The sequence below is a fragment of the Aotus nancymaae genome, unplaced genomic scaffold (assembly GCF_030222135.1).
Source record: "Aotus nancymaae isolate 86718 unplaced genomic scaffold, 86718_ANA_hifiasm-v0.15.2.pri h1tg000028l, whole genome shotgun sequence".
Classification (NCBI taxonomy): domain Eukaryota; kingdom Metazoa; phylum Chordata; class Mammalia; order Primates; family Aotidae; genus Aotus; species Aotus nancymaae.
In genome coordinates, this window is record NW_026988441.1 from 25,466,230 (window position 1) to 25,488,459 (window position 22,230).

Sequence of the window (22,230 nt, forward strand, 5' to 3'; positions counted from 1 at the left end):
AATTTACATTGTCTCGTTTCTTTCAATCGCGCTTTGTACTTCTCCCTGTAGAGATACTCTACCTCTTTGATTTAGTGTATCTGTAGGTATATTATTTTTTTGTCTGTGGCTATTCGAAAGAGAACCGTCCTTGATTTTGCTCTCAGCTTGAATGTTATTGGTGTATGAAAATGCTACTCACATACATTAATTTTGTATCCTGAAACTTGGCTATAGTCATTCATTAAGCTTAGGAGTCATTTGGTGAAATTTTTTTTTTTTTTTAGATGAAATTTTGCTCTCGTTGCTGAGGCTGGAGTGGCTGGAGTGCAATGGCATGATTTTTGCTCACTGCAGCCTCTGCCTTCCAGGTTCGAGTGATTCTCCTGCCTCAGCCTCCAAAGTAGCTGGGATTACAGGCATGCACCACAACGCCTGGCTAATTTTGTATTTCTAATAGAGACATTGTTTCACTACGTTGGCCAGGCTGGTTTCAAACCCCTGACATCAGGTGATCCACCTGCCTCAGTCTCCCAAAGTGCTGGGATTACAGGCATGAGCCACCTCACCTGGCCCAAAATTTTGTTTACTAGGTAAGGAATTATAATCAGTGAAGATTATTTGACTTCCTCTTTTTCCATTTAGATGCCTTTTATTTCTTTATCTTGTTGAATTGCATTGACTAGGACTTCCAGAACTATGTTGAATAGAAATGACAGAGTAAATATTCCTGTCTTCTTTTTATTCTAATAGAGAATGCATGCAGCTTTTGCTTGTTAAGTATAATGTTAGCTGAGGATTTTTTTATAGGTGGCTCTTATTTTGAGATATGTTTCATCAACGCCTACTTTGTGGAGAATATTTTCATGAATGTTGAATTTTCTTGAATGCTCTTTTCTGCTTCTATTATGTTAATCATATCAATTTTTGCTTTTATTATCTTTACATGGTGAATCACACTTGGTAGGATTTTTATTACTAATTCAATTTCATCATATATATTATTTATTTATTTATTTATATGGAGTTTCGCTCTTGCTGCCAAGGCTGGAGTGCAATGGTGCAATCTTGGCTCACTGCAACCTCCACCTCCTGGGTTCAAGCCATTCTCCTGCCTCAGCCTCCTGAGTAGCTGAGATTACAGGCATGCATCACTATACCCAGCTAATTTTGCATTTGTAGTGTTTCTCTATGTTGGTCAGGCTGGTCTTCTTTTGTTTTTTTGTTTTTTTTCCAGGCATATTCCAGCAAGCAAGTCAGGCTGGTCTTGAACTCCCGACCTCAGGTGATCCGCCCACCTCAGCCTCCCAAAGTGCTGGGATACAGGCATAAGCCACTGTGCCCAGCCTTCATTATATATTTTATACATTTTTGCTTTGTTCATGACTTCTGCTTCTTCATGGCTCAATCTTAGAAGTTTGTGTATCCAGGATTTTATCGATTTTCTATGAATTTTCTAGTTTGCAGGCATAAAGATATCCATAGTAGTCTCTGAGGATTTTTTGTATTTATGTAATGATTTATTGTGACTTCACATCTCTAACATTTAAATAGATGCAGAGTGCAAAAAGAAAGAAATAGATGCAGATTAAAAATTTGACAAAAGTTGACATTCCTTTATGATAAATCTCTGAAAAAATTAGGTATGGAACAAATGCACCTCAGCCAATAAATGCCACTTATAAACAAAAAATGCACAGCTAACAACATACTAAACAGGGATATGTTGCAAGCTTTTACTCTAAGAGCTAGAACAAGACAAGGATGCTCACTCTAATCAGTCTTACTAAACATGGTACTAAATGTCCAAGACAAAGAAATTAGAGAGTAAAATCAAAAGCAACCAGACTGGAAAAAAAGAAAGTTAAATTATCCCTGTACAAAATCTGAAGAATGGAAAAGCCAAAGACTTTACAAAAAACTGTTAGAATTAATAAACAAAGTCATTAAACTTTCAGAATACATAAGCTACATCCAAAAGTAAGTAGCATTTCTATACACTAATAACTATCTCAAAATGAAATTAAAAAACAATTCCATCTAAAATAACTTTAGTAACTATGCTTTGAAATAAATTTGACCAGAAAGTTGAAACACCTTACATTATGCTCTAAAGAACATTAAAGAAATTAAGTAATACACAAATATTATTCACTCATGAATTGACATTAAATATCTGTATTACACAAAATAATCTACAGATATAATGCAAATCTATCAAAATACCAGTGACATACTTCATAGAAATTTTAAAAAGTATATCCAAAATTCACATGGTCCCACAAAAGATCCTAAATATCCAAAGCAATAAAAAAGTGAAGATATCACCTCACCTGACTTTGAAATATACTACAAAGTTATAGTAACTAAAACAGTATGGTATTTGAATAAAAACAGATACATAGGCCAATGGAGCAGAAAAAGAGAGACCAGAAATATATGTGTGTATTTACAGCTAACTGATTTTAAATAAAGGTGACAATTTCTTAAGGAAAGAATAGTATCTTCAATAAATGGTGTTGAGAAAACTATATCCACAGGCAGAGCAGTAAAATGAGACCCTCATCTCACACCACATAAAAACATCTACTCAAAATAAATTAGGTACTTAAATATAAGGCCTGAAACTGCTACAAAAAAATAGAGTGAAATCTCCATAACATTGTTTTAGGCAGTGAGATTTTTAATTTAATCTCAAAATCCCAGGAACAAAAGAAAAAATAGATTAGTCAGATTACTTCAAATTAAAAAGTTGCTGCACAGAATCTGGTACAATCAACAGGATGAGATAACTAAGTAATGAAAGAAAATATTTGCAAATCATACATGTGAGGAGTTAATATTAAAAATATATAAGAAACTCGGCCAGCCACAGTGGCTCACGCCTGTAATCCCAGCACTTTGGGAGGCCCAGGTGGGCGGATCATGAGCTCAAGAGATCGAGACCATCCTGGTCAACAAGGTGAAACCCCGTCTCTACTAAAAATACAACAATTAGCTAGGCCATGTTGGCACATGCCTGTGGTCCCAGCTACTCGGGAGACTGAAGTGGAAGAACCGCTTGAACCCTGGAGGCGGAGGTTGCAGTGAGCCGAGATTGCGCCACTTCACTCCAGCCTGGCGATAGAGCAAGACTCCGTCTAAAGAAAAAAAAAAAAAGGAAAAGAAAAAGAAACTCAAATTTAGGTTACTATTACTAAAGGAAAAAAAAAAAGAAACTGAAATTACTACAACAAAAAACAAGTAACTAGCCGGGCGCGGTGGCTCACGCCTGTAATCCCAGCACTTTGGGAGGCCAAGGTGGGTGGATCACGAGGTCAAGAGATCGAGACCATCCTGGTCAACATGGTGAAAACCCATCTCTACTAAAAATACAAAAATTAGCTGGGCATGGTGGCGCGCGCCTGTAGTCCCAGCTACTCAGGAGACTGAGGCAGGAGAATTGCCTGAACCCAGGAGGCGGAGGTTGTGGTGAGCCGAGATCACGCCATTGCACTCCAGCCTGGGTAACAAGAGCGAAACTCCATCTCAAAAAAAAAAAAAAAAAAAAAAGGTAACTATTAAAATAAACAAAAGGCTTAAATAAGTCTTTTTCAAGAAAAGACATACATATGGCCAGCAGATATATTTAAAAATGTTCAATGTAAATTATGATCAGAGAAAGGCAAGCCAAAAAACAGTATGAGATATCAACTCACTCTTAGAATGACTCTTATTAAAAAGAAAAATAATAAAGTGCTGGCAAAGATGTGAAGAAAAGGGAATGCCTGCACACTGTTGGTTTGAATGTAAATGAAGACAGCATTATGAAAAATGAAATAAGAGATTTCTCAACAAAAAATCAAACTACCATGTAACAGAGCAATTGCACCATTGGTTATGTATCTGATACAAATAACGTCGAAATGAAGAAACATTTGCACATCTTTGTTGTTTGCAGCACTCTTCCCAATAGACAAAATATAGAATCAACAGTTTAACTTCTAATGAGGAAATAAAGACAATGTGATAGATACACACAATGGAGTATTACTCATTATTTTTAAAAGAATTTTTTTTTTTTTTTTTTTTAGATTGAGTCTCGCTCTGTCAGCCAGGCTAGAGAGCAGTGGCACAATCTTGGCTCACTGCAACCTCCACATCCCTGGTTTAAGGGATTCTTGTGCCTCAGCCTCTGGAGTAGCTGTGATTACAAGTGTGCACCGCCATGCCCAGCTGATTGATTTTTTGTATTTTTAGTAGAGATGGGTTTTTGCCATGTTTCCCAGGCTGGTCTCAACTCTGTGCTCAACTGATGCACCTGCCTCAGCCTCCTAGAGAGCTGGAATTACAAGTGTGAGCCACCAAGTCTGGCCTAAAAAAAAAATAAAATCTATTATTTTCAACCACATAGATTAAGCTGGAGGACATTATATCAGTTAAGATAAGCCAGGCACAGAAAGATCAATATCTCATTATTTCACTTACACATGGATTCCAAAAAAGTTAATCTCAGTGACATATGAAGTAAAATGGTGACCATCAGATGCCAATATATTTAGAATTAAAGGGTTGGAAAGATGTTTGTCAAAACATACATAATCATAGTTGAAAAGAAGAAATAAGTTTAAAAGATTTATTGTACAGCATAGTAACTCTAGTTCATAATGATGCATTTTAAACATGATAAGACAATGTCATGTGGTCTCAACACAAAAAAATGTTAACTATGTGAGGTAAAGCATTAAGTACCTAGAACTAATTATTTGACAATGTATATATACTTCAAAATTTTATGCTTTACAGGAAAAGTACAGTTTTCAGGTTAAAACATATTTTCAAAACATGATAGAAGGATAACAATGTTTCAAACACTTTCTGTATCTTTGTCATAATCTTTGCTAAATACATAGTTTTTGCCATTTGTCAGTCATAACCATAGGAACTCTGCACTGCCGCCTGAGCTGGAGTTCAGTGGCGTGATCTCAGCTCACTGCAATCTCCACTTCCTAGGTTCAAGTGATTGTCCTGCTTCAGCCTCCCGAGTAGTTGGGATTACAGGCCAGTGCCACCATGCTCGGCTACAGGCTGGTCTCCAACACCTGACCTCGTGATCCACCTGCCTTGACCTCCCAAAATGTGGGGATTACAGGCGTGAGCCACCGCGCCCAGCCAGGAACTCTGATATTTAACAGCATGTTCTGGACCCAGCACATTGCATGGGAGAAGCCAATATACTTTAGAATTTTTGCTTTAAGCTTGGGGCACCTGAAGTTTCTGGTGCTGATGGTAATGGTATGAAAGACACTGAAGAGGCAGGTGTTGCTTATGGCCCCAGGACTGGCCATTCTGTGAACACAGTAAACTAGTTTGCATGCTAAATAACAGCAAATGTTTTAATCCAAAAGCTGTCAGGATGTCCAAAAGTTATCCAGAGAAAATGACTGAGGAGTTGGCTACAGTTAGGTGACTACAGCTAAAAACTGAAGACTGAACTTCACCCACTAAAAAAATTATATAAAAGCGGGAAATTCCTCCAAATTGCAGTATCAATATGAAAAAAAAATTCTTTCAAATTTCAAACTCACAGAGGTCATTTTACTATTTTGCAATCTTTAACACTTACACTTAAAAATAGAAGATTCTGGCTGGGTGCAGTGGTTCACACCTGTAATCCCAGCACTTTGGGAGGCTGAGGCAGGTGGATCATCTGAGGGTCAGGAGTTCAAGACCAGCCTGACCAACATGGCAAAACCCACTCTCTATTAAAAATACAAAAGTTGGGGGCCGGGCGTGGTGGCTCACGCCTGTAATCCTAGCACTTTAGGAGGCTGAGGTGGGTGGATCACCTGAGGTCAAGAGTTCATGACCAGCCTGGCCATCATGGTGAAACCCCATCTCAATTAAAAAAAAAAAAAAAAGTTGGCCAAGTGCAGTGGCTCACGCCTGTAATCCCAGCACTTTGGGAGGCTGAGGTGGGTGGATCACGAGGTCAGGAGTTCGAGACCAGCCTGATCAACATGGTGAAACCCCATCTCTTAAAAAAAAAAATACAAAAGTTAGCCAGGCGTGGTGGTGAGTGCCTACAATTCCAGCTATTTGGGACGCTGAGGCATGAGAATTGCCTGAAACTGGGGAGGTGGAAGTTACAGTGAGCTGAGATCATGTCACTTAACTCCAGACTGGGTAAGAGTGAGACTTCTTGAAGAAAAAAAAATAGAAGATTCTGCATGGAAACGTAAGTTTTGCTGTAAGTGTATTACAGAGAATATAAAAATATTCACTTACCATTAACTCTCTTAAAAATTTAAAGGTATATTTTCTAGCAAATTATGTATTTACCACACTTTGTATAACAATCTAATAAAATTTTCCTTTTACAGACAAAACAAACAAACAAAAAACCATGCAACCTCACCTGTGGAAAGTGTAGGTCTTTATCTTAATTAACTGATCTGAAAGTTATATTGATAAGCAAACTCTCCAGTTAAAACCAGTTTTTCAGGCTCACGCCTGTAACTCCAACACTTTGGGAGGCCAAGGTGGGTGGATCACCTGAGGTCAGGAGTTTGAGACCAGCCTGACAAACATGGTGAAACCCCACCTCCACTAAAAATACAAAACTAGCTGGGTGTGGTGGCGCATGCCTGTAATCCCAGCTACTTGTGAGGCTGAGACAGGAGAATCACTTGAACCCAGGAGGAAAATGTTGCAGTAAGCTGAGATCACACCATTGCACTCCAGTCTGGGAAATAAGAATGAAACTCCATCTAAAAACAAAAAACAAAAACAATTTTTCAGGGCATTAAAAAATTCCAACTTTCACCATGCACCATGGCTCACGCCTGTAATCCCAGCACTTTGGGAGGCCAGGGCAGGCGGATCACAAGGTCAGGAGTTCAAGACCAGCCTGGACAACATGGTGAAACCCCATCTCTACTAAAAATACAAAAATTAGCCGGATGTGGTGGCAAGCACCTGTAATCTCAGCTATTCAGAAGGCTGAGGCAGGAGAATCACTTGAACCCAGGAGGCGGAGGTTGCAGTGAGCTGAGATCACGCCACTACACTCCACTCCAGCCTTGGTGACAGAGTGAGACTCCGACTCAAAAAAAAACAAAAAACAAGCCAGGTGAGGTGGCTCATGCCTGTAATCCCAGCACTTTGAGAGGCTGAGGCGGGCGGATCACGAGGTCAGGGGTTTGAGACTAGCTTGACCAACATGGTGAAACCCCATCTCTACTTAAAAATACAACAACAACAAAAAAATTAGCTGGGTGTTGTGGTGCACACCTGTAATCCCAGCTACCTGGGAGGCTGAGGCAGGAGAATTGCTTGAACCCAGGAGGCGGAGGTTGTGGTGAGCAGAGAGTGTGCCATTGCACTCCAGCCTGGGAGACAGAGCGAGATGCTGTTTCAAAAAAAAAAGGAAGGGCCGGGCGCGGTGGCTCACGCCTGTAATTCCAGCACTTTGGGAGGCCGAGGCGGGTGGATCACGAGGTCAAGAGATCGAGACCATCCTGGTCAACATGGTGAAACCTCGTCTCTACTAAAAATACAAAAAATTAGCTGGGCATGGTGGTGCGTGCCTGTAATCCCAGCTACTCAGGAGGCAGAGGCAGAAGAATTGCCTGAACCCAGGAGGCGGAGGTTGCGGTGAGCAGAGATCGCACCACTGCACTCCAGCCTGGGTAACAAGAGCGAAACTCCGTCTCCAAAAAAAAAAGGAAAAACAAAAAACAACTTTCTCCTCAAAATCTACAAAATACCATGTGAAATAAAATGGCATGAAGACAACAGTGAGAAAACTGTAGCCATAACACACAAAAATAAGGGCTGTGATGCATACATAGCTGGATACACATAATACAAACAAATCTGAAGATAATTAGAAAATAAAAGAAGCATTTTTTAATTCAACAACACTGTTTTGCAGCCTGAAAACTGTCCTCTTCACATAAAAAATTAATTGTATTTCTTCACCACTAATTTTTTTTTTTTTTTTTTTTTAAATAGAGACGGGGTTTCACCACGTTGGCCAGGATGGTTTCAATCCTTGACCTCGTGATCCGCCCCCCTTGGCCTCCCAAAGTGCTGGGATTACAGGCTTGAGCCACCTCACCTGGCCAACCACCACTAATATTTTCTATCTCTGACTTGAAATTACAAACTAACTTTAGCAAAAATATTTATGGCATTTTCTGGAGCATCTGTTACAGCAAGAACAGTCATACCTGCTTGCTACATTTACATACAAAAACATCTTCATGACTTATTAAGCTTTCCTTGTATTTACCTGAACAATTTGACTCCATAAATAAATTTACTTATGCCAATTATAAAAAGTAAAAAGAGGTCAGACGAGGTGGCTCATGCCTGTAATCCTAGCACTTTTGGAGGCTGAGGCAGATGGATTGCTTGAGCTCAAGAGTTCAAGACCAACCTGGGCAACACAGTGAAACCCTGTCTCTACTAAGATACAAAAAGTAGCTGGGCATGGCGGTGGGCGCCTGTAGTCACTGCTACTCGGGAGGCTGAGCCAGAAGAATTGCTTGAACTTGGCAGGCGGAGGTTGCAGTGAGCTGAGATCACATCACTACACTTCAGTCTGGGTGACAGAGTGAGACTCCGTCTCCAAATAAATAAATAAATAGAACAATAACTAAAGAATAGGAAGCTTTCTGGCTGGGCGCGGTGGCTCAAGCCTGTAATCCCAGCACTTTGGGAGGCCGAGGCAGGCGGATCACCAGGTCAAGAGATTGAGACCATCCTGGCCAACATGGTGAAACCCCGTCTCTACTAAAAATACAAAAAATTAGCTGGGTGTGGTGGCGTGTGCCTGTAGTTCCAGCTACTAGGGAGGCTGAGGCAGGAGAATTGCTTGAACCCGGGAGGTGGAGGTTGCAGTGAGCCGAGATTGTGCCACTGCACTCCAGCCTGGCGCCTGGCAACAGAGCAAGACTCTGTCTCAAAAAAAAAAAAAAGAATAGGAAGCTTCTATACAGTTCTCCAATTGAAGACAAAACAGTGTGCTAACTACATAAAATGTAACATAATACACTAATTGTGGAATTACATCTAAAAATTATTTTGTATGCACATTTTCATAAAAATTATTATTTTTTTTTTCTGAGATGGAGTTTCGCTCGTTACCCAGGCTGGAGTGCAATGGCGCAATCTCGGCTCACCGCAACCTCCACCTCCTGGGTTCAGGCAATTCTCCTGCCTCAGCCTCCTGAGTAGCTGGGATTACAGGCACGCGCCACCATGCCCAGCTAATTTTTTGTATTAGTAGAGACGGGGTTTCACTATGTTGACCAGGATGGTCTCGATCTCTTGACCTCGTGATCCACCCGCCTCGGCCTCCCAAAGTGCTGGGATTACAGGTGTGAGCCACCATGCCCGGCCCTTTTTTTTTTTTTTTTTTTTAAAGACGGGGTTTCACTGTGTTGGTCAGGCTGGTCTTGAACTCCCAACCTCAGGTGATCCACTGGTCTTGGCCTCCAAAGTGCTTGGATTACAGGCATGAGCCACCACACCCGGCCGCCAAAAATTATTCTTATAGTCACAGACTAGCTCACATATTTCATAAACCATAAAATATATAAAATACAAAAAAATTATGGGTCTATCATGAGTGCCAGGCAAGTATAAACAGAATTTGCCTAGGGAGGTTTAGAAGTATAAGGCATATTGTACAGTAATAAATTCGATACAAAGCAGAGTATACATTTGCTTTCAGCGTTTTTGAGGTTTTTAGTTTTCTAGTAGTCACCTTGTTAAAATGACTTTTGTTCCTATATTGCTTTTTTACCAAAAATAGGTACAAACTCATACACAAACTCACTTCATAGTTTTCTTACAACTAAGGTTTATCTTTAGACTAATAGATATTTAAATCTATGTAAATCAAAACTAAGTCTGTATGAGTTTGTAGGCAGACAGGCCACACGTTCATTCAAAAATATATGTAAGAAAATTTTAGCTATATTTCTTTTGAGATTTCAATATTTTATTCAAGTTTCTTTTAAGTGATGTTAATCACAGCATTTGAAGGGAACTGCTAAAAAAAACCAGATTGAGTGGTGAGAATACAACAGAAGTCTAGTTTAGATTCTGAGTGTTGTCACCATGTGATTACAGTCACACAGACTCTTCTGAGCTTATAGCTGGAGCTCATAGCTGGAGCTCCTGGAAGCTATTTCTTACTCTGGTGCAAGGGCAAAAAAACACAACATAAGAAGGAATAAGACCTGAATTATTGGCTTCATCACATCCACCCTCTCTACCCCAAAATGGCACAAAAGAAACAGGGACCACACCCTGCAGACCTTTTGGTGTAAAAGAGGTGACGATGAACTGGGGTGGGAACCGGTTGTGAAGATCTATCTTAAAAAGTCCCATTCAGGTGAGTTTGTACACACCACCAAGCAGTGAGCCTCTCATCAACTGGGGTTGGGAAACCAAGGTTCAATTCTCAGGAAATCACAGTATCATTAATTTACTCAATACAAATTTACAAAGTGCCTACGTATTATCAGCTTCCGCTTGCAGCCATTTCTAGATAAAAAAGAAACCTGGCATCTCAAAGGGGCCACCAAGTTCCCCTCAAGTCTACCACTGAAAAGACCTTTTTTGGAAATGGGTTTCTTCTGTACCTCTGAAAGGGTAACATCTTAAAGCTGAATCATCTTTAACCTGGAGGTCTAACATATTTAGCAATACTTGCATCCCAGACATACAATATTAAAAGATACACTAAATTCTGAAGGTAGTTATGCTGCAAAATAGTTTAAAATTAAACAATTGTACAGTATTCATTTATGCTTGAAATTCCAGTTCTAGACCAAGCTTGTGGCCACCAGCATTGACGTTCTTGCCATCCAGAAAAGCTGACAGTGTCAGTTTGATACCTGGCTTTAGAGTCTATCTTAAACCTATCAGGCTGGAGTTGTTTACTTTAGCCGAGAAGCTGGCGTCAGGGTCAATCTGATACTTGGCTGCTATTCCGAAGCGCGTGTTACTGTTTCGTGCTGTCCAGGAGATTGAAAGCGGTCTCCAACTTCTTGTTCACCTTCTGGTAAATGGAGCCACCAAACTCTGTCCCATCATTCACATTAGTATGTAGCTGGAATTCATCAGTCTTGTAGCCAACTGCAAAGTTGCTCTGGGTCACTCAGGGCTTTGCAGACTCAAAATTCATCTGGTGGCCGGCCAGCCAGTCCTCATAATCCAGCACCAGAACACCCCAGGTGGAAGCCCCAGCAATGTGGAAATCCACGTCGCAGCCCAGGTTAATGTGTTCCTGCTTGTACCCTGTCCTAATTTCAGCAATTTTTTTTCCCCAGTGTTAGGTGAGAAGGATGAATCGAAGGTCAGCTTCAGTCCACGTGCAAGCTATCTTCCACGGTAATCTCGGTGCCTGGTGTACTGCCGGTGTTCCAATTCTCCATCAACGTCAGGCCGTACTCAGTCCATCTGTACTTGGTTTCCAGACTGCCCATCACTTTGGTGGTCTCAGTGCTGGCTGAGCCTGAGCTTGTAAATTCCAATCCATTCTCAGATTTTGTTTTCAAATCAAGCTTGATTAAGCCAAATCCATAGCCCTTGGTGAAGACATCCCTGGCAGATTTGCCAAGATTGGCATACATGGGTGGCACAGCCATCTTCTGCTCCAAGGTGGTGGCGGCGCAGAGGCAGGGAGCGGAGCGGAGCGAGCCAATTTTAGTAATATTTATTCAGGACTCAGAAATGTATACATCTTATGTATACTTGCATATAATTTTTATTATGACCATAAAAATAACTCTGTAATCAATAACAAATGTACATTTAAAATAAAAGTGTGGAATTGGATTGTAATACAAAGGACAAATGCTATAGGTGATAGATACCTCACTTACCCTGATGCGATTATATATTGTACTCCTGTATTAAAATATGCCATATATGGCATACTCATGTACCCACAAAAATTTTGAAAAATAAATTGGTAAAAAAAAGAAAAATTTAACATAAACAATGTTAATTTGCAGTTTACTCACTGACAAGAGATTACTCTAGATGTTAATCCACTAGTTGCCAAATAGTATATTGTTACCATCTTTTATCTATACCCTTAAGTAGAATAGGTTAAAGTTTGTGACATAGTAACACCTCATTGAATGTACAATAGTATTTATTTATTTTTGAGACAGAGTCTCACTCTGTTGTTCAGGCTGGAGTGCAGTGGTGCAGTCTCAGCTCACTGCAACCTCCGTCTCCCGAGTTTAAGCAACTCTCCTACCTCAGCCTACCGAATAGCTGTGATTACAGGTGCCTGCCACCATACCAGCTAATTTTTTGTACTTTTAGTAGAGACAGGCTTTCATCATGTTGGTCAGGCTGATCTCAAACTGCTGACCTCATGATTCACCCACCTTAGCCTCCCAAAGTGCTGGGATTACAGGCGTGAGCCACCACGCCCGGCCAATACTATTTAGTATGTTAAAAATATTGGATTGCCCGGGCGCGGTGGCTCACGCCTGTAATTCCAGCACTTTCGGAGGCTGAGGCGGGTGGATCATGAGGTCAAGAGATCGAGACCATCCTGGTCAACATGGTGAAACCCCATCTCTACTAAAAAAATATACAAAAAATTAGCTGGGCATGGTGGCGCGTGCCTATAGTCCCAGCTACTCGGGAGGCGGAGGCAGGAGAATTGCCTGAACCCAGGAGGTGGAGGTTGCGGTGAGCCAAGATCGCGCCATTGCACTCCAGCCTGGGTAACAAGAGCGAAACTCCATCTCAAAAAAAAAAAAAAGTTGGATTAAAGTATTAAATTCACACATAATCTAACCTTTTTTTAACATACTGCATTTTATTATACAAAAGCACAATTAGTACAATATACTAATATATTTTCATTTAATTTTAAATAAATTAAAAATGTTTTCTTCTCATAATGCAAAAGAATATTACTCTGAACACTGACCTAATGCATCACTCAATATTAAGTTAACCACAAAAGCCTCTTCACTTATATATTCTTCATGCATCTTACATTTCAATGTCCTCACTGTTTCATAGAAAAGATAATAAATAATGCCCACCTAATAAAAAAGAATCTCATGTCTTTAATGCAGCAAAAACTGATCGCGTGCTTTCACATGTGAATACAACTGGAATGAAGAACCAGCAGGAAATAATTTGAGAGTTGAATGACATCGTTATTTACTTTTTAAAAATCTAATTTTTTCAAGAAATAAAGTATACTTTAAATGTAATAACTCTCTAAAAAATCTACTCCTTTTAAAGTTATATACAAACAATTTTTCCACCAACTTTAATTTTTTTATACCCAGCACTCTGATTTAGTACATCTGGGGTGTGTCTTATATATTTCTACTGTAAATTCTCTGATATTTACATAGCCTTAATTTTGAATTAAATATTTTTTCATTTTTACTATATGTGCAAAAATATATTTTAGTATAAAATCTCTGGAGTCTTCTAAGCCGTATTTTTGAAAAAGTGTCTTGAAATTTATTAAATTTGCAAGGTTTTTCTTCAATATAAATTTTCTGATGTTGAACAAAGTTTGAGCAACTACTTCAGAGTTTTCTTCTAGTACAAAACGTGTACAATAAGATCTGTGATACAAATAAAAGGTACTACAATCCTTTTCACATCTGAATGTTCATCTTCAAAATAAATACTCTTCTTCACTTGAAAGGTTTATATTTTCTGAAAGATCTTTTGACAGTAATTGCACTTATATTCCTTTTATTAAGTATGAACTCTCTAGTGTTCAGTAAGATGTGAACAGACATTAATGGCTTTTGCACAGTCTTTATATTTATACAATTTTTCTTAATAAATGCTTTCCAGTACAATAAGGTGTGAGCATTCATTGAAGGTTTTGCCACATTGTTCACACTTGTAGAAGTTTTCTTCAGTATGAATTATCTTGCCTACAATCAAGTGTGACAACCATTTAAAGGCTTTGTCACATTCTTTCCTTTTCTAATATTTCTCACCAGTATTTTTTTTAATGTTTAAGAAAGTTTTAGGCTGGGCGTGGTGCCTCACGCCTGTAATCCCAGCACTTTGGGAGGCCGAGGCATGTGGATCACGAGGTCAAGAGATTGAGACCATACTGGCCAACATGGTGAAACCCCATCTCTACTAAAAATACAGAAATTAGCTGTGCATGGTGGTGCATGCCTGTAGTCCCAGCTACTCCGGATGCTGAGGCGGAAGAATCGCTTGAACCCGGGAGGCAGAGGTTGCAGTGAGCAGAGATCGTGCCATTCCACTCCATCCTGGGAAACAGTGTGAGACTCCGTCTCAAAAAAATAAAAAAGTTTGAGGTGTTTTCAAAAGCATTGTCCATCTTTCTGGTTTGTCGTTTTTTTTTGCAGTATAAATTCTTATGTCTGTTAAAAATTGAGGACTTGTTGAAAGCACTGCCATATTATTCACACTCATAGAGTTCCTCTTCAGTATTAATTTTCTTATGTTTAGTAAGAGTTGAGGACTGGTTAAAGGCTTTGCCACAGTCTTCACATTTGTACGGTTTCCCTCCAGTATGAATTACTTTGTTCAATAAAGTCTGAGGACTGGTTGAAAGCTTTGCTGTATTCTTCACAGTTGTATGGTTTCTCTCCAGTATGAATTACCTTATGTTTAGTAACAGTTGAGGACGGGTTAAAGGCTTTACCACATTCTTCGTATTTGTAAGATGTATCCCCAGTATGAGTTATCTTATGTTTAGTAAGGTTTGAGATTTGGTTAAAAGCTTTGCCACATTCTTCACATTTGTAGGGTTTCTCTCCAGTATGAATTATTTTATGTGCATTAAGTTTTGGGGACCGGTTAAATGCTTTGCCACATTCTTCACATTTGTAGGGTTTCTCTCCTGTATGAATTATCTTATGTGCAGTAAGGTTTGAGGACTCATTAAAAGCTCTGCCACATTCTTCACATTTGTAGGGTTTCTCTCCAGTATGAATTCTTTTATGTTTAGTAAGGGTTGAGGACCAATTAAAGCCTTTGCCACATTCTTCACATTTGTAGAATTTCTCTCCAGTATGAATTATCTTATGTTTAGTAAGGTATGAGAATCGGTAAAAAGCTTTGCCACATTCTTCACATTTGTAGGGTTTCTCTCCTGCATGAATTATCTTATGTGTAGTAAGGGTTGACGATTGGTTAAAAGCTTTGCCACATTCCTCACATTTGTAGGGTTTCTCTCCAGTATGAATAATCTTATGTGTAGTAAGATGTGAGGACCGGTTAAAAGCTCTGCCACATTCTTCACATCTGTAGGGTTTCTCTCCAGTATGAATTCTTTTATGTGTAGTAAGGTGCGAGGATCGGTTAAAGGCTTTGCCACATTCTTCACATTTGAAGGGTTTCTCTCCAGTATGAATTATCTTATGTGCAGTAAGGGTTGAAGACTGCTTAAATGCTTTCCCACATTCTTCACATTTGTAGGGCTTCTCTCCAGTGTGAATTCTCCTGTGTCTAGTAAGCGTCGAGAACCAGTTAAAGACTTTACCACATTCTTCACATTGGTAAGAATTCTCCCTAATATGAGTTCTTTTATGTTGAGTTAGATGTAAAAGCATGCAAAATGATTTGTCACATTTTTTACATTTGAAAGGTTTCTTTCCAGTATATCTTATCTTATGTATATTTGAATTTGAAAATGCGTAAAAGACGTTCACATATTGATCAAATTGAAATATTTCACTCTGGGTAGTTGTCAAACACTGGTTTAGTTCATTATAACCTTCTTTGTACAGATTACACTCATCCACACTTTTACAGTCTGTAGTTAACTGTAAATCTTCATGTCCACATTTCCCGTATCTTCTCAACATGACTTCTTGGAAAGAATCTTTTATGCCCTGCACTGGCCAAATGTCTTGGGCAAAATGAGAATATATAACTGAAAGAAATAAAAATAACAAATTACTCCATTTACTAGACTCAGACGAATATGCTTTACAAATCTAACCCAGAAAATTATACAAACTACATATACAAGATGGCACAGCAAAATACCACAGGCTCTATTTTGTATAGACATGGAAATGTGACAAAAACATAACAAAAATACATCTGAGGAAAATTTATAAAAGAGTTAAGTGTGTGAAGTGCCCCAGCTGAGCACAACAGAGAGTGACAGAGAAGAAAAAGAAAAGTCTGTTGCATTTACCCAGCACAGCTCTTCCTGCTCCCCAATATAACATAGTGCCTTTCCAAGTAAACTGCCAACTTTTGGTTTCTTTTTAAAAAGACAAGTAAAATACTGCACATACATATTTATTACTTGCTTCTGGAGGCCTTTCTAGACACTGGTTTCTGGCTCCTTGACATAGTGCTGAAAGAAATGGTGGTATACTTTGGAATGACGGTTTATGTCTGCTGAGACCAAAGCTAAATGTTACAGCAGAGAGACTACAGTACCACACACAGAAGACAGGTATAGCAAAAGATTACTGAAGAAGAAACACAAAGAGGCCAGATGAGGTGGTTCACACCTGTAATCCCAGCACTTTGGGAGGCCAAGGCTGGTGGATCACCTGAAGTCACGAGTTTGAGACCAGCCTGGTCAACATGGTGAAACCCTATCTCTACTAATATATATATTTTTAAAAAATTAGCCAGGTGTGGTGGCCTGCACCTGTATTCCCAGCTACTTGGGAGACTGAGGCGAGAATTGCTTGAACCCAGGAGGCAGAGGTTGCAGTGAACCAAGATTGGGCCATTGCACTCCAGTATGGGAGACAGAGTGAGACTCTGTCTCAAAAAAAAAAAAAAAAAAAAGAAAGAAAGAAAAGAAACACAAACTCCTTTAAATAAAAAATAAACACAAAATTGTAGACAAGACACATTCTAGGAACATGCCTGAGAGACTCCCAGAATCTCTAACCAAGACAATTGCTCAGACTATGCCATAACAAAGCTACATTATAAAGATTGTGACAGGTAGCCTTTTTTAATGTCCAAATGTCAATCATAGATTATAATGTATATAAAAGAGAGCAATATAGTTTTATCAAAAATATTATAAAAACCATAAAAAACAGGCCGGGTGCGGTGGCTCACGCCTGTAATCCCAGCACTTTGGGAGGCCGAGGCGGGTGGATCACGAGGTCAAGAGATCGAGACCATCCTGGTCAACATGGTGAAACCCCGTCTCTACTAAAAATACAAAAAATTAGCTGGGCATGGTGGCGCGTGCCTGTAATCTCAGCTACTCAGGAGGCTGAGGCAGGAGAATTGCCTGAACCCAGGAGGCGGAGGTTGCGGTGAGCCGAGATTGCGCCATTGCACTCCAGCCTGGGTAAAAAGAGCGAAACTCCGTCTCAAAAAAAAAAACATAAAAAATACATATATGTTAATTTAAAAATTGAAAATAGGGCTGGGCGCGGTGGCTCACACCTGTAATCTCAGCAGTTTGGGAGGCCAAGGCGAGTGGATCATGAGGTCAAGAGATCAAGACCATCCTGGCTAACATGGTGAAATCCCATGTCTAAAAAAAAAAAATTGAAAATAATTTGGGTAATAGTAAAATAGGAACATAGAGAACTACAGAAAATCAGAAAAATGATAAGAACAAAATATATAAAATATAAAAAAACACAAAAATTATGAAAGTAAAAAATGTCAAAAAGAACAACTGAGATATCCTGAAAGAAAAAGAATGACATAAAAACAAAAAGCTCAGCCAGGTGCGGTAGCTCATGCTTGTAATCCCAGCACCATGGGAGGCCAAGGTAGGCAGATCATGAGGTCAGGTGGGCAGACCATGAGGTCAGGAGATCGAGATCATCCTGGCCAACATGATGAAACTCTGTGTCTACTAAAAATACAAAAATTAGCTGGGCATGGTGGCACAGGCCTGTAGTCCCAGCTACATGGGAGGCTGTGGCAGAAGAATTGCTTGAACCCAGGAGGTGGAGTTTGCAGTGAGCCAAGATCATGCCACTCCACTCCAGCCGGGGTGAAAAGAGTGAGACTCTATCTCAAAAAAAAAAAAAAAAAAAAAAGCTCAAAAAACAAACTAGGACACACGCAAAAATATTTATAACAAACACTTATATAAGCACAATTTCAAAAGTCACAGAACAAAAGAGAATCTTGGAAACCACAAGATAAAAGTGATGCATCATTTGCAAGCATAGTCTTATGAGATAGCCAGTGAATTATCAACAAAACTTTTGCAGGCCACAAGGGTACTGTCTGATATAGTCAAAGTACTGAAAAAAAAAAATAGTTTTCAAGTGAGTATAATACCATCAGCAAAGATGTCCTGCTAAATTTAAAAAAAAAAAAAACTTCAAAAATAACCAAATTCTGAAGAAGTGTACTGGTACTCCATACAAAGTGCCAAAAAAGGTGCTAAAAGCAGTTGTTTCTACTGAAAATAACATTATTCAACAAAACAACACATAACCATATAAAAATACATTTATTTTCTAGAAAAGACATGCAGAAACACAAAAAATTGATTTCTTTAAAGCATTATTATAATGGTGCAAAAAACATTTTTAAATTATTCTCTAAAATTTGAAAGTTAAAAATAGGAATTATTATAAACGTTAATGAATATACAACATAAAAAGATATAATTTGAACCATCAATGACAAATTTGAGGGCAGATGTAATAAGAAAAAATTTTTGTATGCAACTAAGTTTTTTTTTTTTAATACCAGACTGAAGTATGTTATATCTTTTAGAGGTTTTATGTAATCCCCAAGGTAGCACAAAGAATATATTTGTGTAGATACACAAAACAAAATTAGAAAGAAGTAAAAGCATATCAACATAGAAATAAAAAATACACAAATTAAGAGAGAAAATGAGAGACAGAGATACAAGAATCAAATAAAACAATAAATCTTTCTGTTTCAGAGTTTATATACCTCGGCTCACTACAACCTCTGCCTCCCGGGTTCAAGTGATTCTTCTGCCTCAGCCTCCTGAGTAGCTGGGACTACAGGCGTGCACCACCATGCCTAGCTAATTTTTGTATTTTTAGTAAAAACAGGGTTTCACCATGTTGGCCGGATGTTCTCAATCTCTTGACCTCATGATCCACCCACCTCGGCCTCCCATAGTGCTAGGATTATAGGCATGAGCCACTGTGCCTGGCCAGAAAAAGAAGTCTTAACAAATTTTTTAAAACTGAAAATTTACATGAATTACTTTCTATGATCAAAATGAAATGAGTATAAAACAATAGACAAAAACTGAAAAATTTACAACTATATAGAAATTAAACAACACACTCCAACATCCTCCTGTTCAAAGGTTGACATAATTAATATTTTGAAGATGTCCATACTGCTCAATGTAATCTAGAAATTTAACACAATTTTTTTAAGAATTTCTCATTGCATTTTTGATGAAACAGAAACAGCAACCCCAAAAGTATATGAAATCCCCAAAGATGATAAAGTACCCAAAGTCTTCTAAAAAAACAAAAGGAAGCATGTTAAAGTCAGTACAGTTCCTGATTTCAAAATACATTACAAAGTTACAGAATTAAAACAATTTGGTATGAGTATAATGGTCAAAAAAAATAGAATGCGAGACATATATAAACTTTCACATATATGGTCATATGAAGAGTTATTGGCATACCCATAATTATTGCAGCATTGTTACTGAAAGCCAATAGGTAAGAGCAATACAATTTTCTGTCACCAAATTATTCAGTAGATGTAATTTAAAATATAAAAATACTGGAATATCACCCAGGACTTAAAAAGCCAAAAATATCCTAACCACCATAAAGCTAAAGCTTGATGACATTACACAAAACAAAATGAGCCAGCCACAAAAAGAGATTGTATGAGGTATGTGAGGCAGTTACACTCTTAGAAAAAGAAAACAAAGTGCCAGAAAATCAGAAAAGTTAGTTCTTGTTTAATGTGTATTGAGATTTAGCTTTGCAAGATAAAAACATTCTAGGGATATGTTGCATAACACCTGTCATATAGTTAATATGTCTAAACAGCATATTTTATTTTTTTCAGAGACAGAGTCTTGCTCTGTTGCCCAAGCTGAGTACAGTGGTATGATCTTGGCTCACTACAACCTCCACCTCCCAGGTTCAAGCAATTCTCCTGCCTCGGCCTCCTGAGTAGCTGGGACTACAGATGACCACCACAATGCCTGGCTAATTTTTGTATTTTTAGGAGAGACGGGTTTTCACCATGTTAGCTAGGCTGGTCTCAAACTCCTGACTTCAGGCAATCCGCCCACCTCAGCCTCCCAAAGTGGTGGATTACAGGCATGAGCCACTGCACCCAGCCTAAACAGCATTATTTTAAAATGGTTAGCAATAAATTTTGTTATGTGGTTCTGACAAGTAAAAATAAACAGTAATACTTTTAAAAAGATACAAAGTTATGATAGTTTTTATATAATCTTCAAACCCACAAGCATTTCTCCCACACAAAAATACAGATTCACAATACATATTGAAATTAGGAGAATTTTTATGACTGCTCACCTAGAGAAGATTGAACAACCATTCACAACAAACCTACACAAAAAATATACAAGTCATAAAAAACACAGGGATAATATTTATACAGGCAAACAAACACAGAAATAATTATATTGGCAATAGACATATGGCTGATTTATATTTGATTTTGCTCCAACTGTCTTAAATTGTACAGAGTTAAACATTGTCATACACAATTATAATATAAACTAAAACATTAAAACAGAGTTAACCAGTATAAGCTGGCATACCCTAAAATATATAACACAAAAATATAAAATTGCAAAACAAAAGAAAAATATGGAATTTCAAAATTATTGGACAACATCAAGTAGATTAATATATTCATGAAATAAAACTTAGAAAAAGAATAGAGGGAAAAAGTAAGACAGAGGTAAATTAAATAAAAAGAAAGCTGAGAACGTCCCAAATTTTGATGTAACAAAAAAAAAATTCTACCATAATACTTAATTCAAAATTATTTTACTTTGAAAACAAAATAAAAATAAAGAATTTCCTAAATCAAATTTCAGGGTGTTCATTACAACTAGCACAGTCCTACAAGAAATGTTATGTGGTAGCCCGACACAGTAGCTCATGCCTGTAATTCTACAGCTTTAGGAAGCCAAGGCAGTCAGATCTCCTGAGACCAGGAATTCAAGAACAGCCTGAGAAACACAGACTCTACATATAAACAAAGAGAAATGCTAATATGAGTCCATTATGTTGAAAACCAAAATGACGCTAGATAGCATCATAAAATGATATATAAATATAAAGCTCTCTATTAAATATAAATATACAGACACATATAGAATTTTTTACTATCATAATAAAAATGGTGCATAAAACCATTAAAGTTCTCAGGCTGGGTGCAGTGGCTCTCACCTGTAATCTCAGCACTTTGGGAGGCTGAGGCAGATGGATCACCTGAGGTTGGGAGTTTGAGATCAGCCTGACCAACATGGATAAACCCTGTCTCTACTAAAAATACAAAATTAGCCAGGCGTGGTGGTGCATGCCTGTAATCCCAGCTATTTGGGAGGCTGAGGCAGGAAAATCACTTGAACCCAGAGGCGGAGGTTGTGGTGAGCTGAGATCGTGCCACCAGGCCTGCCTTGCAAGAGCTTCTGAAAGAAGCACTAAACATGGAAAGAGAAAAAAATTATTAGCTACTGCAAAAAATACACTGAAGTACAAAGACCAGTAACATTATGAAAGAACTATATCAACAAGTCTTCCAAATAACCAGGTAGCACCATGAAAACAGGATCAAATTCACACATAGCAATATTAACCTTAAACTTTTTTGGAGATGGAGTCTTTCTGTGTCACCTAGGATGGGGTGCAGTGGCACAATCTTGGCTAACTGCAACATCTGCTTCCTAGGATCAAGCAATTCTTCTGCCTCAGCCTCCAGAAAAACTGGGATTACAGATGTGCACCACAACAACAGGCAAATTTTTGTATTTTTAGTAGAGGCAGGGTTTCGCCAAGTTGGCCAGGCTGGTCTTGAACTCCTGACCTCAGGTGATCCACCTGATTTGGCCTCCCAAAAAAGCTGGGATTACAGGCATGAGCCACTTTGCCTGGCCTAACCTTAAATGCCGCCATTAAAAGACACAGAGTGTCAAGCTGGTTAAAGAGTCAAGACCCATTGGTGTGTCATATTCAAGAAACCCATCTCACATGCAAAGACATACACAAGTTTAAAATAAAGGAATGGAGGAAAATTCACCAAGCAAATAAAATAAGAAAAAAG

The 22,230-nt window shown here is 38.5% G+C and overlaps 2 protein-coding genes and 1 pseudogene across 2 annotated transcripts in view; 1 reads left to right on the forward strand and 2 right to left on the reverse strand.

Annotated features, from left to right (window-relative positions):
- The window catches only part of LOC105710986 (zinc finger protein 93), a 491,114-nt gene that overhangs the window by 217,575 nt on the left and 251,309 nt on the right, over positions 1-22,230 (forward strand). The gene's annotated exons all lie outside the window — the stretch shown is intronic.
- LOC105710980 (voltage-dependent anion-selective channel protein 1-like) lies at positions 9,386-12,397 on the reverse strand (annotated as a pseudogene).
- LOC105710984 (zinc finger protein 430-like) overlaps positions 14,304-22,230 on the reverse strand; it is a 39,172-nt gene continuing 31,245 nt past the window's right edge. Inside the window, 2 exon segments of the mRNA XM_064381571.1 lie at positions 14,304-14,540; positions 14,542-15,892. Of these exon segments, the coding sequence (XP_064237641.1) occupies positions 14,414-14,540; positions 14,542-15,892 (1,478 nt within the window). The 3' untranslated portion in view covers positions 14,304-14,413.